The 19675-nt window shown below is 51.2% G+C and overlaps 1 protein-coding gene across 5 annotated transcripts in view; it reads left to right on the forward strand.

The window, feature by feature from the left end:
- The window catches only part of add3a (adducin 3 (gamma) a), a 75595-nt gene extending 68177 nt beyond the window's left edge, over window positions 1–7418 (forward strand). For 4 of the 5 annotated variants that reach the window (XM_084685086.1, XM_084685087.1, XM_084685085.1 and 1 more), the window contains 3 exons: window positions 425–548; window positions 2326–2418; window positions 4179–7418. In XM_084685086.1, the coding sequence (XP_084541212.1) occupies window positions 425–548; window positions 2326–2418; window positions 4179–4432 (471 nt within the window). In that variant the 3' untranslated portion in view covers window positions 4433–7418. The remainder of the gene's footprint in view (window positions 1–424; window positions 549–2325; window positions 2419–4178) is intronic. The other variant, XM_084685089.1, reaches the window with a different exon arrangement.
- The last annotated feature ends 12257 nt before the right edge of the window (window positions 7419–19675 follow it).

Consider the following 19675-nt stretch of genomic DNA (forward strand, 5'->3'; position numbering starts at 1 on the left):
ACCATTGGAGGTTCAGTGTATGTGTTGGGTTTTAGAAATGATAGGAAGTATTGTTGGATTCACTCGTCATCGTTTGAGAGAATGTGATGGTGAAGCATGACTACGACACTTGGGGGGGTTTAACGTTCTGGAGCTAGCCTCGGAGACGGACGTTTTCCCTGGCATGTGTATGCACAGTAGGGTGTGTGTGTGTGTATGTCTAGTAGTGTGTGTGAATGTACAGTAGTGTGTGTGTATGAACAATAGTGTGTCTGTGTGTTGTGTGCGTGTCTTTGTTCTATTGGACTTGCATTTGAGTACCCTATCACACCGTGCCACAACAAAATATAGACATTGTGCTTGTTAGTTTTGCATGTACTTACTCTCTCCCACCCCCCACCCCTCCCCACACACACACACCCTCCCACTCTCCTCCTCCCCCCAGCCTTACGTGGCCACAGATGATGACCAGGCGGGGGCCCTGCCCCCCAACCCCTTCAGTCAGCTGTCTGAGAAAGAGCTGGAGGACTACAGGAAGAACGTGGAGCGCAGGCAGCTCGGACTGCAGGGTGAGGAACACATTCGCACACACACACACAGGAACAGGAACACACACACACACACAGGAACACACACACACAGGAACAGGAACACACACACACACACACACAGGAACACACACACACAGGAACAGGAACACACACACACACACAGGAACACACACACACAGGAACAGGAACACACACACACACACAGGAACAGGAACACACTTGCACACACACGCACACACAGGAACACACACACACACAGGAACAGGAACATGAACACACACACACACAGGAACAGGAACATGAACACACACACACACAGGAACAGGAACATGAACACACACACACACACACAGGAACAGGAACACACACACACACAGGAACAGGAACACACACACACACAGGAACAGGAACACACACACACACAGGAACAGGAACACACACACACACAGGAACAGGAACATGAACACACACACACACAGGAACAGGAACACACACACACACAGGAACAGGAACATGAACACACACACACACAGGAACAGGAACACACACACACACAGGAACAGGAACACACACACACACAGGAACAGGAACATGAACACACACACACACAGGAACAGGAACATGAACACACACACACACAGGAACAGGAACATGAACACACACACACAGGAACAGGAACACACACACACACAGGAACACACACACACACAGGAACAGGAACAGGAACACACACACACACAGGAACAGGAACACACACACACACACACAGGAACAGGAACAGGAACACACACACACACAGGAACAGGAACAGGAACACACACACACACAGGAACACACACACACAGGAACAGGAACAGGAACACACACACGTAGCACATGGTGGGCATGTGTTCCTGTTCTCCTAGTTGGGTTCCCCAGGGTCATCCCAGGCCCCGTCGCTTACTGAAGAAGAATCAAGTGTGTGTGTGTGTTTAAACTGCGTCTGTGTAAGCTGTGTGTTGATATATGTGTGCGTGTGGTGTGTGTGTGTGTCTGTGTGTGTGTGAGTGTACGCTCCGCCAGCACTCTGACTAAGATGGCTGACAGACTGGTTCCACAGCAGGTCTTCACACCCCGCCATGAGTGGGCCTGGTTACCATGACACTGTCACCACCCTGTACACACACACACACACACACACACTGCCCAATCTGGTTATATGGTAGCTCTTCCGTGAATCTAATGTCCTAATGCATGTGCTGCATGGTTCTGTTTTAACTGGGTGTATGGGACGAATAATGTGATGGTGAAAGTGTTGGAATGTCCCTTTAATCCCTTAAATGCCATGACGATAAACAGTAGCTTAACCCTCACCACCTCCCCACACCCCTAACGTGTGGAGCGTTGTGTGTCCGTTCCAACGAAGGGGAACACACAACATCACTATGTGTGCAGGGCTGAGAGGAGGGACCAATCGAAGCAGCCGGCGCCGACCAATAGGGCGGAGGCTTTCGACGTCTGCAGTAATGGGCATGTGCTTATACGTTTTCACGTGGCCGTGATCACTAACCTCTCACCTCACCCCCTCCTCCTCTCCTTTCCTCACCCCAACTCCCTCACCTGCCGTCCCTGACCCCCTCACCCCTTCCCTCTCACCCCTCCTCACCCTTCCTCCCCCCACCCCCCTCTCACCCCTCCTCCCCCCACACCCTCTCACCCCTCCTCCCCCCACCCCCCTCTCACCCCTCCTCCCCCCACACCCTCTCACCCTTCCTCCCCCCACACCCCTCTCACCCCTCCTCACCCCCTCCTGCAGATGGCGAGCACGAGCTAACCGACGACGACGGTTCCACTCTCTCTCAGTCACTGTCCCAAACTCAGTCCTCTCTAACCACCCCTGCTAAAGAAGGTACCCCACACAGGGAGGGAGGGAGGGAGGGAGGGAGGGAGGGAGGGAGGGAGGGAGGGAGGGAGGGAGGGAGGGAGGGAGGGAGGGAGGGAGGGAGGGAGGGAGGGAGGGAGGGAGGGAGGGAGGGAGGGAGGGAGGGGAGGGGGGTAGAGGGGGGTAGAGGGGGGTAGAGGGGGAGAGGGACTTAAGGAAGGAGGATGAGATAGGATGAGATAGAAAGGTAAAGTAGAGAGAGCCAACTTGTGTTCAGGTTTTTTGCATGTTTGTCTGCATTCATGTGTGTCAACTAAACTGGCCTGACTAAAAAATCGATCGACGCCGCTGTTCAACTGCACCGCATGTTTGGCACAAATAGATACACGTATCAACAGTTAAACCTACACCCTCACACGCGCTGAAACACACACGCACACTGACTCAGAGACAAAACCACTCAATGACCCGCAATTAGCCTAGCTAATTAGCTCAGTGGAAACATAATTGATGAGGTGGTGTTGGAGGTCATCCAGTGTGTACTCTGTGTGGTCAGAACGGGGTCAGGTGTGGCACAACCCTTCCTGCTGACCTCCATTGTGATTGGTGAACGGGCTGGAGACAACACCGCCAAAAGCCCCGATCTCCTCCACTAATAACACACCTCCTAGTAGGCATCCTATTAAACGGGTTATGAAACACAGCAACACAGATAATGGGTGTTTTCACAGACATCTCCCAGGTGTATAAAGAGGACTACTTTTTTGGGGGGGGGTGGGGGGGGCCATCAAACCTGGTTGGCTTTCCCCCAGGCAACACCCTATCTGTTCCTGTTAGAGGCGGCTCACGTTACCCATGCCCCCTCAGGGACGGGGCAGAGCGTAAACCAATCGGCGGTGGCGTGCAGGGCCGGTCTCCGTCTAGTCTCCCTGTCCTCGTTAACACGCCGGCCCACAGACGACTGAGACTGCTTTCTGAGAAGTGGCAGTTAACACATGGGGGGGGGGGGTGAGGGGGGTGAGGGGAACTTTAGAGAGTTAGACGGGCGGCAGGACGGTTGTCGCGGAGACGGAGGCACGGCGGGGTGTTCCGTTCGTCTAGTGATCGGGTTTCTCATCGAGGCGTCGCCGCTGACGACGCACACTTACTGTGATATGAGCCCTCCGAGCATCTGTGGTTGTCGTGGTGACGGCGGAGGAGTGGCTGTGCCCTCAGGCTGATGTCAGGGAGGTGGAGGGGAGCTGGGAGAGAAGGCTGGGTTAGCTCTTTTGGATATCTGTCAGCGAGCTCTCTCTAATCTTTCCTCTCCTCCTCCTCCCCTCCTCCTTCACTCCTCTCCTCCTCCCCTCCTCCTTCACTCCTCTACTCCACTCCTCCTCCCCTCCTCCTTCACTCCTCTCCTCCTCCCCCCTCCTCCCCTCCTCCTTCACTCCTCTCCTCCTCCCCCTCCTCCCCTCCTCCTTCACTCCTCTCCTCCTCCCCCCTCCTCCCCTCCTCCTTCACTCCTCTCCTCCTCCCCCCTCCTCCCCTCCTCCTTCACTCCTCTCCTCCTCCCCCCTCCTCCCCTCCTCCTTCACTCCTCTCCTCCTCCCCCCCATCCTCCTTCACTCCTCTCCTCCACTCCTCCTCTCCTCCTCCCCCCCTCCTCCTTCACTCCTCTCCTCCACTCCTCCTCTCCTCTTCTTCCCATCTTCCTTCACTCCTCTCCTCCACTCCTCCTCTCCTCTTCCTCCCCTCCTCCTTCACTCCCCTCCTCCTTCACTCCTCTCCTCCTCCTCCCCTCTCAGAAAATCACACGGGGTTGATGCTGAACGGCAAGGACGGCGACCACAGCGTGGAGGAGGAGCTGAGCAAGCGCGTCAGCCAGCTGACCACCAGCATGGAGAGCGTGGAGATCACGGTGCGCGGCAGCGGCGAAAAGATCGAGGAGACGCTGTCCCCAGAGAGCTCGCCCTCCAAGTCGCCCAACAAGAAGAAGAAGAAGTTCCGCACCCCGTCCTTCCTGAAGAAAAACAAGAAGAAGGAGAAAACGGAGGCCTAGACGAGAGAGGGAGGAAGAGAGGGAGGAAGAGAGGGAGGAAGAGAGGGAGGAAGAGAGGGAGGAAGAGAGGGAGGAAGAGAGGGAGGAGGGGCGTACACACTTTCTTATGTCAAACTTTTTTTACCCCACTTTTTTTTTATGTCTGTGTAAATCTTTTTTTTATTTGAGTTTAGTCTTTTTTTTTTTTCTTTTTTTTTTTTTTTCAAATGGTTGTTTTCAGTGAAGAAAGGGTGGGTTGAGGCAAGAATGAATAATCCTCTCTGTCTCAGGACAGTGTGGTTTAAGGTGCGGTAGTCAGAAAAGGAAAATTGCCTAGACCCAGCCCCCCCCTCACTAGACCCAGCCCCCTGCACCTGGGTTAACCAGCCTGATCCAGTTTATCAATCAGCCAATTATTAGAATCAGGTGCATGTGATTAGTTGGAGAGCCTACTGGTGGTTGTGTAGGCCAGGCCTGCCCTGCACCCTACCTATCTTAACTCCTTGAGTCCCCAACGGCAGGTACCAGTGCACATGCTTCAACAACCAACATTTTAGGTTGTCATGAGATGGTTTTGAAACAGCTGTGTGTGTGTGTGTACACACACGCCGCGGCACTCGTCAACATGTTCACCTTACGTCACGGCGGGCAGGCGCACGCGTGTGGGATGGGTCCCCCCTCGTGGTAACCATGGGAACCGCCCACCCGTTTTGGTCTCTTTTCTTTGAATCTTTTTTTTATTTTTTTTATTTATTTTTTTCTGATTGTTGGGAGGTCTCGCTTCAGCTGCGCTCTTCTGCTTTTACCATAGGGAGACGCCACACATCGGAATAGGGCCCACGTGTATTTTATACTCACAGTTACAGGGCTTTTTTGTGAAGGGTTTTTCTCTCTCTCTCTGTTTCTCTCCTTCTTGCTCTCTGTCTGCTAAGTGCTTCCTTCAGTCTCGTCTGCTGCTTGAGGTGGAGCGGTTTCGTCTCAGGTGGGCTCTCTCTCTGGTTCTGAGGAATGAATGGGTGCTCTATCTATGCTGCCCTGTCTGGGTTCAGCCAACGTTGATCCAGAGCAAGTTTAAAGGATTGTGTGGTTATATATTTTGTGTTGCACCCTCTTTCGGACCAGAGCTGGAACCTAACCTTTGACCTTGTCTTCCAGAGGTCGCTGACTGGCCGGACTGATAAACATGCATTTTTACATACATCATCTCCTTTTGATTTATTATTATTTTCTTTGCTTTTTTTTTTCTCAAAATGTTTCTAAACTAACAGGAAGAAAGTTAAAAAACAAAACAAAAAAAACAATCACGTTTTAGTGAAACGTTGTTGTTTATATTCTCGGCATTTAGAATTCATAACATCGTCTCATGACGTAGTTCCTCGATTCGTCTTTTTTATTATGATTTGATTTTTAACACCATTTGGTATCAGAACACGCTTGTTTTTTTTGTACTCATTTCTACATGTTTACAGAGAACACAAGTGAACTCGCATGTTCGTTTTTGCAAGATTCGCAAGTTTATACAGCTGACTGTACCATACTGTAGCAATGCTTGGATTCTCAAATTATATTCTAGTACAGATTACTAACAAAAAAAAGTGTGGTTATAGATTTTTAACAATATCTTTAATTTATCGTGCTGCACTTTTTAATCTGGTATATACAAAATAGCACCACTGTAGTAGGAGGTGGGTTCACTGTTGTTGGAGATGGTTCTCACCAGAAACAAATAGACTGGATGCGGTAAAAAAAGATGGCAGTTAAGGGGGAAAAAAAACTGCTCATTAATTATTCTCACTCTTCGCTGAATGATGTGTCAAATAAAAAAAGATACTGATGTAACTGGAGTCCAAAACATACTGTACACCGCCTGTGTTTGACCAACAGTAAAAAGCACAGACCTGCGACGTCTTTTTGTGTGTGTTTCACGTGTTTCAATATTATATATTTTAAAAATTCTCGCTGATATTTGCATAAATCATGAACCGAGAGATTCGTCTTTGCCTGCAGACTTCCTGTACACTTTCATCCTCGTTTTTTTTTTCTTGCCATCTTTTTCCGAAGTCCCCTCTAGATGGAGGATGAAAACTGGAAAGGGACTCAGATGTCATTTTCTTAAGGGGTGGTTTGGGAGTGGGCGGGGCTCGGGGGGGGGGGGGGAGATAAATCATGATGTTGGGTTAACAGTGGACGTTGGTGACATGTTAGACTCCCGATAGTAGAACTGCACAGTTTTTTTTTTTTCTTACAAGGTGTACCAGTATCCCAGCTAGCAATGTGAAAGAATGCAGGGAGGGAGAAAGGGAGGCAGGGAGAAAGGGACGGAGTGTAAATAGCACAGATCTGTCTCCCTTACACCTTGCTTGGTGTCACAGCACACACAACTGCAAAGCTGGACAAGGGGTGTGTGAGTGTAATAAGAGGTGTATTGTATGTGTGTGTCGGATGGGGGAGGTTAGGGGTGGCAGTGTGGGGGGCCGACATTGACAGTGACGTTAACACACCATTTGTTTTTATTGGTCGAAACAGATTTTTTTTTTCTTCACTTACCATTTTTCCTTCTTGAAGTTGTCCTTCTTTTCATCCTCCCATGTTTATCTCCGTCTTTTTTTTTTTTTTTTTTTTTTTTTTTTTACGAAAGTTTTCTTTTTAGTTTACACAGAGCTGTAGGCTTGGGTTATTAACCATTTGGACGAAAACATAAAAACTGGCTTCTCAGATGAAGTGAATTTGGCATTCTTTTGTCTATCTCCAACCATTTGCACCTTGTTCTACTAATGCCTCGCTATCCTTCGTTTTGTTTTTCTGTTTAAAAAAGAAAAAGAAAAAAAAGATTACAAAAATAAAGATATATACAAAAGAATCACTTTGGCATGTCAGAATGAGCCAATAAGCCACTCTGTCACCTGTGAAAGATTCTCTATCAATGGTTATCTAATGGAGTTGCTTTTAGATGTATTGCTAATCAGTGTAAATTCATAAAATAAAAAAAACTGTATTTTAAGAATCATATGCTCATTTTTATTCTTTCTGTCTGTCAAAGCCACACTGAAAGTTGTGTTCACAACCCACTTCATTCATAAACGCTCACTCCTTTCTTTCTCCAACAGATGATTACGTTGCACATTATCTCATCTATTCATTTTTATGTTTTACTCATTGTGGAATGAACCTTTGGGATCTCAAACAAAGCACAGGCAGGCCACAAACCAGGTGAAACTGGAAAAACCACAGCTATTTGTACGTTTCTTTTGATGAAATGTAAAATGTAAGCTCAAGGTAAACGCGTTTCAGAATGTTCTGATACGGTACTGTCCCTGCGGGGCCATGATGAGCATGCTGTAATGATATGTAGAGAAGCAGGGCGATGCAATGTGAAATACCAGAGAGCTGTGATGAAACCCACACATCCACTTCCTTCACTGGTCTCCAGGCAACAGAGTCACATTTTTTCTATGGTTCTGTTTGCCTCTGTGTGGTGTTCATAATTAATCCATCTCACACTATGACCATGTTGGGAACTGAGAGTTGCATTTGTGAGTTCTTGGTTAATAATGAGTAAGAATGTGAGTTGGAGATTTAGCATCAGGAAACAGGATTAACTGGAATGGGTCCACTGTGTCACTTCCTCTGACACATCAAAAATGTGTACGTATCATCACCAAAGAGCATGACATGGCACACACACCTACACATGGCGGAACCGAACAAGACAGAGAAATGTCAGTAGACTTCATTTCATGCCATGTACCCTTGAAGTCAACCTATTTACTGCATGGACACAAAAAAAGCATCTATTTTCTTCAGAAAACAATATTACACAGTTCAGCCAAGATACAGGGAAGAAGAGCTGGATGTGTGTGTGTGTGTGTGTGGTTCCATTTGTGCCTTGACTGCTGTATATTCCCTCAGATGCAAAACCTGTTGAAATATGCAAAAGATGAATCAGGACTTGTAGTGCTGTAGGTGTTGGCAAAGTTGGTGAGTTAGTTTCAGACCCCTTTTTGGAAGGTCTCTCAACACTAGGTCCTTAGCACTAGGTCCTTAGCACCCCACAGGGCTGCATGTCGGTGTTCCAGACCAGCACTGACACACCCCTCGTTCAACCACTCCACCGGATCACAGAGCTCTGATTGGACGAATCGGGTGTGCAAGGCTTGGGTTTGGAACGCCAACGCTGCGTTCTGATTGGAGGACCCGGACTTGAGAGGGAGGGACTGAGAGTGAGTGAGGTAGCGGAGGTAGCGAGGTAGAGAAATGATTATCCTATTTTTATTATATTTCAGATTTGATTTATTTACAACAATTAAGACATTTACTCAGTAGACTCTTACATATAGACTTATCAACAGTAATCACCACGTACTCTATGGCATCTCTGAATGTGATATACAATATGGCACTTTATTTGGTATCTTTCCTGCTATGAACAAGTATAATAAAAGTTGTATGAATGGAAAATGAGTGTTCTGGGGTTCTTTTTTGAGCACAATGACCTGATTGTGACCTCACAGAGGACGTCACCCCGATTGTGACCTCACAGAGGACCTCACCCCTATTGTGACCTCACAGAGGACCTCACCCCTATTGTGACCTCACAGAGGACGTCACCCCGATTGTGACCTCACAGAGGACGTCTCCACTCCCCAACGCCCTGGCTGGCCTCCCTCCTTGCAACACTGGGACCAGGACTGGCTCACACATGCAGGGTTTAATCATGCTAACCAGGGGGCAGGATAGAGACGGGACAGCGCTGTGTGTGTGTGTATGTGTGTGCGTGTGTGTAGAGGGGCGAGCTGTACTGGGGGGGTGTGATGGCTGGTGTGTGTGACCATGTATGTATGTTTGTGGGGATGGAGGGAGGGAGGGAGGGAGGGAGGGAGGGAGGGAGGGAGGGAGGGAGGGAGGGAGGGAGGGAGGGAGGGAGGGAGGGAGGGAGGGAGGGAGGGAGGGAGGGAGGGAGGGAGGGAGGGAGGGAGGGAGGGATCCCCCTTAAAACTGTCCTATCGTGCTGCCTTCCCCTCTGGCTGGGCATCCATCTGGAGGTGGTTCGCCTCATTGTTGTGACACTCCCAGCAGGACACCGTCTGGAAAGAAGGGGGACCCCCCCACCCACACACACACTCACACACACACTCACCCACGCACACACAGACACACACACTCACCCACGCACACACAGACACACACACTCACACACGCACACACAGACACACACACTCACACACCCACCCACACACACACACAGATCCCCATCTCCCTAGGCTAGACACCACTTGACATTGGCCAGCTTTAATACCCACTACACTGCTCCCCTCTGTTGATGTTTTGTGAGAACACGGCTGGATTATGGGCCGTCGGAGAACAACACGCTGAATGGGTTAAAGGGTTTCTGAATGGGTTAAAGGGTTTCTGAATGGGTTAAAGGGTTTTTCCTACATGGCCGAGCCTCAAGCTTCTGTGTGTCAGAAACAGTGACCTGTGCTGTTCACTTACCTAGCATGTTAGCTTGTTAGCATTAGCATGTGTGTGTCAGAAACAGTGACCTGTGCTGTTCACTTACCTAGCATGTTAGCTTGTTAGCATTAGCATGTGCGTGTCAGAAACAGTGACCTGTTCACTCACCTAGTATGTTAGCTTGTTAGCATTAGCATCTGTGTTTTCAATTTGGTAACAGGGCAATACAGGGAGGGGTAAACACCATCATTTATTCAGAGCGTTGAGGCTTTCCATTAAAGACCACTCAAGCAGCCCCGAACCCCCCTCTCTCTCTCTCACACACACACACACACACACAAGCCCCTCTCTCTCTCACATACACACACACACATATAATCGATGATACCCTGCTAATCTATGAGGAGGGGTTACTGTGTGCTACATGCCAAGCAGATGCTACTGGGTGAGAATGTGGGTTAGTAGGGGAGTAGTGGGGACTGGTCGACAATGTAATAGGGGTTGTTTGGGCTTCTCTCATTGACATACACACACATCACCCCACACCCACACACACATCACCCCACACACACACACCCACACACACATCACCCCACACACACACACACATCACCCCACACACACACACCCACACACACATCACCCCACACACACCCACACACACATCACCCCACACACACACCCACACACACACACCCACACACACACACACACCCACACACACAGCCCCCACCCCATCAGATCAGTGATGGAACACTGGCACCCGAGTCTTGCTGTGTGTGAATATGGATGAGCTTAGAGAGACTGGTAAACAACATGGTGTTTCTGTAGGAAACCTCCCCCCTCCTCTCTACTCACACACCCGCACACACACACCCACACATCACCCCACACACACAAACATCACACACACAACATACCCAATACACTAGCACCCACACATACCCATCACCCCCCAAACACACCACCTAAAGCCCTCCATCACCCCCAATAGACTCTACATGACATCAGGTAGCTTTATCCTTCATGTGCCCCGGGCACAGTGGGTCAGGAAAGACCTTTGTATGTGGCCGCCTTTGAGGAATCAATCTGCACAACACAACCACGTTTCCTGTAAGAGTGTTAGACACACACACACAAACAAACAAACAAATGATTGCTTTATTATAGATGACAGATAACAGAAGAGGAGATAGGGAGAATATTAGATTTGTGCTTTGTCATATTGTTTGTCATAGGAAACACAGATTAGATGTGGTAAACCCACATTAGGGGTGTGATTCTCTGTGACGTATGCCCTCCCAGCTGTCATTTGGTTATTCGTCATCACAGTTCTGTTCCGTTGTAGAATTCGGACTGTCACAATAGCGTCACATTCTAGAATGTACTCTGTCTCACTGAAGAGACTCTAATTCAGGATGGAGAATCAATAGGCTTCCATTTCCCCTCCTATGGCTTTTGAATCCCTTTTTTCCATCCAGTAGCATCAGTGCCTCCTTTCTATCCACCCAGCTAAAAAACCTTCCCTCGGTGTCGTAGATCTCCCATGACAGGAGAGGTCAAAGATGGGTAATCAAACTCCGGCTTACACCCATCGGTGCTTATGGAGATCAAGGATCCCGTTCAGGAAGTGAGGCCGGATGGCAGGGATGTTTTCTACAGGCCAGTAAGTGATGTACCTACTACGGTTTGAGTGCTTCGGCGTACCCTGGGGACTACTCCGTCTACTGACCATCCAAACAGCTTGATCCTTTGACCCCTTTTTCCCCTTCCTGACCCCTCTCTTATCTCCCCTCCCCAGAGGTGGGGGCAGGAAGGGGAGATGAGGGAAGGGGGGGTTAAGAGAACGAGGCAGCTCTCAAGCAGACTGGAAGTGAGGTGTGCCAGGCCAAGCTACACCAAGGGAGCAGATGGCAACCATGAGACATGCCTCCCTGCCCTGCCCTGCCCTGCCCTGCCCTGCCCTGCCCTGCCCTGCCCTGCCCTGCCCTGCCCTATCCTTCCCTGCCTTCTCCTGTTCTGTTCTCTCCTGCCCTGCCTTCTCCTGTTCTGTTCTCCCCTGCCCTGCCTTCTCCTGTTCTGTTCTCCCCTGCCCTGCCTTCACCTGCTCCTGACAGACTTTCCGAGCTTAAGCCCTCTGTACAAATTGTCCCCCGCGACGAACACAATGGAGAATGTGTCTGTGTGATAAACAGAGTTTGTGTGTGTGGTGTGTGTGTACGTGTCTGTGTGTGTGGCAGATTGTGTTTGTGTGTGTGTGTCTTCTATCTAACCCTTGAGCAGAGAGAGAGGGGGGCCGGGTTCCCCCAGAGAGCTGAAAGAAGGAGGACTGGAGGATGTACCCAGCCACCTGACAATACCCTTTAATGGAGACCGCACCATGTCACTCTCTCTCTCCTTTCTCTTCTTCCCTCCCTTTCTCTTTCTCTCCTCCCCCGCCGCTCCTCCTCCTTCGTCTACCCCCCCCCCCACACACACACCCTCAAATGTCAAGCTCCTGGAACCTAAAAGGATAGATGGGGGTGAGGGAGAGGGGCGGTGCGTGGCCAGGCGTGAAGGGGTCAGTGGGGTGCACGGGCTGGGTCTCTGGGGGGGGGGGGGTGGCCGGGGGGTCCTCCTCTATCTCTACTCTCTGCCAGCTCTAATGGGAGGGGATAGGATTTCCCTAAGTGACACTGATAGATAGCTGGGAATCCACATCCTCTTCTCCCTCTCTCTCTCTCTCTCTCTCTCTCTCTCTCTCTCTCTCTCTCTCTCTCTCTCTCTCTCTGTCTGTCTGTCTCTCTCTCTCTCTCTGTGTGTCTGTCTCTGTCTCTGTGTTTCTCTCTATCTCTCGGTCTCTGTCTCTTTCTCTCTCCTCTCTCTCTCTCTCTGTCTCTCTCTCCCTCCCTCCCTCTCCCTCTCTCTCTCTCTCTCTCTCTCTCTCTCTCTCTCTCTCTCTCTCTCTCTCTCTCTCTCTCCCTCTCTCTCCCTCTCTCTCTCTCTCGGTCTCTGTCTCTTTCTCTCTCCCTCTCTCTCTCTCTCTCTGTCTCTCTCTCCCTCCCTCTCCCTCTCTCTCTCTCTCTCTCTCTCTCTCTCTCTCTCTCTCTCTCTCTCTCCCTCTCTCTCCCTCTCTCTCTCTCTCTCGGTCTCTGTCTCTTTCTCTCTCCCTCTCTCTCTCTCTCTCTGTCTCTCTCTCCCTCCCTCTCCCTCTCTCTCTCTCTCTCTCTCTCTCTCTCTCTCTCTCTCTCTCTCTCTCTCTCTCCCTCCCTCCCTCTCTCTCTCTCTCTCTCTGTCTCTCTCTCCCTCCCCTCTCCCTCTCTCTCTCTCTCTCTCTCTCTCTCTCTCTCTCTCTCTCTCTCTCTCTCTCTCTCTCTCTCTCTCTCTCTCTCTCTCTCTCTCTCTCTCTTTCTCTCTCTCTAATGTGTTCCCTTCCAGATGGATCACATGTACTTGAGTGGGGCCTTATCAGCTCCCATATTTGACATGCAGACATATTGATTATTTTTTTCAAGAACTGTCCAACTGACATGTTACACAATGTGTGTAAGGGTTTATGTGTGTGTTTGTGTGTATGTGTGTTTGTAAACAGACGCTGCTCCCGGGTGACTCGGGAGGTTACTCTGTCCTGGATTCCTCATTTGTGTCTCCTCCCTCGCTTTTTCTCATTCCTCTCCCCCCCTCCCGCCCCCCCCCCCCCCCCCGACCCCCCGACCGAAAACTGAAATTAAAAGAGGATTATGAAGCGGAGATCTTCATGGGTTATATCCTGTTGAGGCTATCCCTATCTCTCAACCCCCTCTCCCTTACTTTCTCTCTCTGTCCCTTTCTCTCTCTACACCTCCCTCTCTTTAACACTCTCTTTCTCTCCCCCCCTCCCCTTTCAGTCTCCCTCTCTCCCTCGGCCTTGCCAGCCTGCCAGCAGAGATTTGGTGGATAACATCCAGAGGAGGGGGGGAAGGAGGAAGGAGGAAGAGAGCCAGGGAGGACATGGGAGTGTGACTCCCCAGAGACTGTCCCTCTGTCATGGTAGAGGGGAGGAGAGGGAGGAGAGGGGAGGAGAGGGAGGAGAGGGTGGAGAGGGAGGAGAGGGGAGGAGAGGGAGGAGAGGGAGGAGAGGGAGGAGAGGGAGGAGAGGGGAGGAGAGGGGAGGAGAGGGGAGGAGAGGGTGGAGAGGGAGGAAAGGGAGGAGAGGGTGGAGAGGGAAGGAGAGGGTGGAGAGGGGAGGAGAGGGAAGGAGAGGGTGGAGAGGGAGGAGAGGGTGGAGAGGGAGGAGAGGGTGGAGAGGGGAGGAGAGGGAGGAGAGGGTGGAGAGGGAGGAGAGGGAAGGAGAGGGGAGGAGAGGGAGGAGAGGGTGGAGAGGGTGGAGAGGGGAGGAGAGGGAGGAGAGGGTGGAGAGGGAGGAGAGGGAAGGAGAGGGGAGGAGAGGGAAGGAGAGGGAGGAGAGGGAGGAGAGGGTGGAGAGGGAGGAGAGGGTGGAGAGGGGAGGAGAGGGAGGAGAGGGTGGAGAGGGAGGAGAGGGAAGGAGAGGGGAGGAGAGGGAGGAGAGGGTGGAGAGGGAGGAGAGGGAGGAGAGGGAAGGAGAGGGAGGAGAGGGTGGAGAGGGAGGAGAGGGAGGAGAGGGTGGAGAGGGAAGGAGAGGGGAGGGAGAGGGAAGAGAGGGAGGAGAGGGAAGGAGAGGGGAGGAGAGGGAGGAGAGGGTGGAGAGGGAGGAGAGGGTGGAGAGGGAGGAGAGGGAGGAGAGGGTGGAGAGGGAGGATACCTGGAGGAGAGGGTACTATAGGGAGGATAGTGTGGCTATAGCTACTCAGAGGGAGCGAGAGGGTGGATACCTAAGGATAGGGAAGAGATAGACTGTACCATACTGAGGAGAGGGAGGAGACCTACATGCTGTAGAGGGTACGGAGAGGGAGGAGAGGTACTATAGGGAGGAGAGGTAAGGAGAGGGAGTAGATGGGTGTAGACCTACTATAGTGAGTATACCTAACTATAGTGAGGATAGGGTGCTATAGGGTACTAGAGGGACCTATACCTGTGCTATACCTAAGGATAAGGTGAGTAGACCTGAATAGAGGGATCTATACCTAGGAGACCGAGGAGATGGAGTATAGGGTGGAGAGGGAGGAGACCGAGCGATAGGGAGGATAGGTAACTATACCTGATCTATACTGTGCTATAGGGAGGATAGGTAGGATTATAGGGTGGATAGCTGAACTATAGGGGACTGATACCTAAGAGTACCTGACTAGAGGGAGGATGACGGATCTATACCTAGGATAGGGTGTATACCTAAGGATATGGAAGGAGACCTGGACTATACCTAACGAGAGGGACCTGACTATGGGTGGATACCTAGTATAGGGGAGTATAGCTATAGGAGAGGTAGTGATAGGGTGGAGATGCTGTGGAGAGGGAGGAGAGGGAGGAGAGGGTGGAGAGGGAAGGAGAGGGAAGGAGAGGGAGGAGAGGGAGGAGAGGGTGGAGAGGGAGGAGAGGGTGGAGAGGGACTAGAGGGTGGAGAGGGAGGAGAGGGAGGAGAGGGAGGAGACCTGAGGAGAGGGAGGAGAGGGGAGGGAGAGGGGAGGAGAGGGAGGAGACTGAAGGATAGGGTGGAGACTGTACCTATAGGGACTGGATACCTATAGAGAGAGGAGAGATAGGGTGGAGACCTGAGGAGATGGAATGAGAGGGGAGGATAGGGTAGGAGAGGGAGTAGAGGTTGGAGAGGGTGTAGAGGGAGGAGACCTCTATAGGGACTATAGGGTCCTATAGGGGAGGATACCTAAGGATAGGGAGGATACCTAGGAGAGGGTGGATATGGGTGGAGATGGGAGGTTAGAGGGAGGAGAGGGAGGAGAGGGAGGATAGGGGAGGAGAGGGACTATACTGTTGGAGACCTAGGATAGGGAGGAGAGGGAGGAGAGGGAGGATAGGGTGGATAGGGAGGAGAGGGAAGGAGAGGGGAGGAGAGGGAGGAGAGGGAGGAGAGGGTGGAGAGGGTGGAGAGGGAGGAGAGGGAGGAGAGGGTGGAGAGGGGAGGAGAGGGGAGGAGAGGGGAGGAGAGGGAGGAGAGGGTGGAGAGGGAGGAGAGGGGAGGAGAGGGGAGGAGAGGGAGGAGAGGGTGGAGAGGGGAGGAGAGGGGAGGAGAGGGGAGGAGAGGGAGGAGAGGGTGGAGAGGGAGGAGAGGGGAGGAGAGGGGAGGAGAGGGAGGAGAGGGTGGAGAGGGAGGAGAGGGGAGGAGAGGGAGGAAAGGGTGGAGAGGGAGGAGAGGGAGGAGAGGGAGGAGAGGGTGGAGAGGGAGGAGAGGGAGGAGAGGGGAGGAGAGGGAGGAGAGGGAGGAAAGGGAGGAGAGGGGAGGAGAGGGGAGGAGAGGGAGGAGAGGGTGGAGAGGGAGGAGAGGGGAGGAGAGGGAGGAAAGGGAGGAGAGGATGGAGAGGGAGGAGAGGGAGGAGAGGGAGGAAAGGGAGGAGAGGGAGGAAAGGGAGGAGAGGGAGGAGAGGGAGGAGAGGGGAGGAGAGGGAGGAGAGGGGAGGAAAGGGAGGAGAGGGGAGGAGAGGGAGGAGAGGGTGGAGAGGGAGGAGAGGGGAGGAGAGGGAGGAAAGGGAGGAGAGGGTGGAGAGGGAGGAGAGGGTGGAGAGGGAGGAGAGGGGAGGAGAGGGAGGAGAGGGTGGAGAGGGAGGAGAGGGAGGAGAGGGGAGGAGAGGGAGGAGAGGGAGGAAAGGGAGGAGAGGGAGGAGAGGGAAGGAGAGGGAGGAGAGCATGTAAAAAGGGTCGGAAATCAAGACACGAGAGGAGTATGGAAAGAAGGGAACGCGGAGGATGAAAAGGAAAGGGGGTGGATGTAGAGCGAGAGAGACAGAGGGAACCGAAGATGAGCGCAAAGCCGGGTGATGCGTGGGCAGTGTGGGGCGAGGTGGAGAGGTGGAGGTGGAGAGAAGGAGGTTTTTCCTGTGTCTGCTGTCTTCCTCTCCTGCTACTCAGAAGCGAGCACTTCTCTCTTTCATTCATTAGAAGACCAGAGATCCTCCTCTACCTGTGAAACACACACACCTCAGAAACACACACACACACACAAAGCTAAGGCACATTCCTTCTTTCCCTCCCTCCCTCGCACCCTCTCTCTCTCACAGTCTCTCTCCTCCCTCCCTCCCCATCTCCCTGACACACAGTAAAGCCCATGCATTCCACACAGGGCAGCTATCACCCTCCACCCCTCCACCCCCCCCCCTTTACCCCTGTCATAGTAAACATTGTGGCCAGATCCCTAGGGTGTAGACTGGGCTGACAACAGCCCCACTGTGAGGACAATCCTCTGGGCTAAGCCATTGTAAGCCCCTCAATATTACAATATAGAATCCTGTCCTATAGCATAGGATGTAGGTCAGTGGGACACTTCGAACATGACTACACTGGAATTACACGTCCGTGCGCTTTAACTTACACATGTATCAAGGATAATCAGACAGGGATCATCTCTGATTGAGAAAAGTATTTAAAAAAAACTTTTCTTGTTACCATCAACAGTGGGCATATTTTGTTCCTTTTAGGTGGGAACTGTAACTCGATCTGACTCAGGGAGCTCGAATATGACATGAACGATGTGTTCCAGAGCTGCAACATGGTCAGGTTACAACAACAGAACACGCTGTACTGCAGACCAAGGTACAGGCACTGCAGAAAGCACAATGTCACTGAATGGATTGATTTTTCCCATGAGGTAACATGGTGTTAAAATATGTATTTATTAAACTCTCTGTCTTCCTGTCTTCCTCTCTCTCTTTCTCTGTCTTTCTCTCTCCCTCTCTCTCCCTCTTTTTCTCTCTCTTTTTCTCTCCCCCCCCCCCCCTCTCTCTCTTTCTCTTTCTCTCCCTCTATCTCCTTCTTTTCTCTCTCTCTCTCTCTCTCTCCCCCCCCCCTCTCTCTCTCTCTTTATCTCTCTCTCACTTTCTCTCCCTCTCTCTTCATTCAGTGTTGCTCTTTTTCTATTTTTTTTGTCTTTCTATCCTTCACTCCTTCACTCCTTCACTCCTTCACTCCTTCCTTCCTTCCTTCCTTCCTTCCTTCCTTCCTTCCTTCCTTCCTTCCTTCCTCTGTTTTCCCCCCCTCCCTCCTTGCCGACAAGTCATCCTCCATCCATTCATCTCACAATGCCGACATCTACCTCTTCTTCACTGCTCTTTTCCTCATCCATCTCATCCTCCCTTGTCTGTCCTTCCTCCACTCTGGTGACCCAACAGAGGTCAGGGGTCATGGGCCAGTGAAGGGGGGGGGGGTGTTGTTGGGAGAGAGGGGGTCTCTAAGCTTGTCTTGTTATAAGAACCCCTCCCTCTTCCCATTACAGAGGAGGAGAGGGGGGGGGAGAATCTCCATGGGAGGGCATGCTCCGATGCAGGCCTTAGGAACCACCCGGCCCCACCTCCTCACACACACACACTCAGTAAAACTGAGGAGGGGTAGCCATCTGCGCCCTTTGTCTGGGCTTATGACTGTGCCCACCCCACTCCTTTACAGCCTCCACACACACACACACACACTCGCAGACACACACACACGCAGACACACACACACCAGCCGACACACACACACACCAGCATGGTTGGCGGCTGGCATAGGCAAAGGAAGGATTTTTAGGGGGAGGTTGTGTGTCTCTCTCTAACTCTCTCTTTTTAACTTGTTCTCTTACTTTCATTCTCCCTCCCTCTCTCTCTCCCTCCCCCCCTCCCCCTTCTGCTCGTTGACTTATTGAAACAGTCAATGCAAACAGTCAAGTTTGTCTGAGTGGGAGAGAGACAGAATGCAGTTCAGTTTGAGAATGGCCTTTCTTTTCATCTGCAGCTGGCTCTGTTCGACTCCCCCTCCTTCTCTCTCTCCCTCTCCCTCCCTCGCTCTTTCTCTCTCAGTATGAAATATAAACTTTTCCCCTCAATTCCTTTCGTTCTCTCTTTCACTCTCTCTCGCCCATCAAGACGTTCCACAATGAAAGGCCTGTTTGTCTGGGTCTCGATGATTGAGTCTGTGAAATTGTGCGCACAACTTATTGTCCAGTTCCAGACAGTTTGGCAAAACCATCTGAAAATATCCCTCAGAAAAATCAGATACTTGTTTTAATGTTCAAATTGTCTGAGCGGCGATAAGTCTCCGCCAAAGTTGTTTTCAACAAAGTCCCCCTAGCACCACGTCAATGGCAGTTGGGATTTTGAATATCAACTCACCAAGCCAGAACACAAAGAAAGAAAGAAGCTCTCTTTTTGCCAACTGCCTTCCTGACACCCACCCATCATCCATAACTCATTTAAACGAGGGAACGGACTCAAAGAAAAGAAGAGCAATCGCCCATCGTGACGAGAGACTAAAGGTTTATTCCGCCCTTTCTCTGTAAGATATCACTGGGTAGGATTCATGACACAAGGAGGGGAAAGACGACCGCCTTACGCATACGCACACACACACACACCCATACGCACACACACATACACACACATACGCACAAGCACACACACACAGGATTACGGCTGTGAGGAGATGGAGGAGATGAGCGTTGAATAGAGTAGAGAACATTCTTTTGATGAAGCACAGATGTTCAATGGGGAGATATTGAGGGGCACCGCGTAGCCCTGTAGTATACGAGGCTAAAGGTTGGAGGCTCCTTTCCTTCTGTCTGTGTGTGTGGGGGGGGGGGGGGGGGCGGGGTGTTTGTGTGTATGTGTGTTTGTGTATGTGTGTTTGTGTGTGTGTGTGTTTGTGGACAAAGACTCAACGAATATGGGCCTGTCGGTGAAGAGCAGTGAATATACATACATGCGCACACACATACACACACACTTACAAACA

This window comes from Hypomesus nipponensis, chromosome 21 (genome assembly GCF_054491055.1).
Source record: "Hypomesus nipponensis isolate SF chromosome 21, ASM5449105v1, whole genome shotgun sequence".
Classification (NCBI taxonomy): domain Eukaryota; kingdom Metazoa; phylum Chordata; class Actinopteri; order Osmeriformes; family Osmeridae; genus Hypomesus; species Hypomesus nipponensis.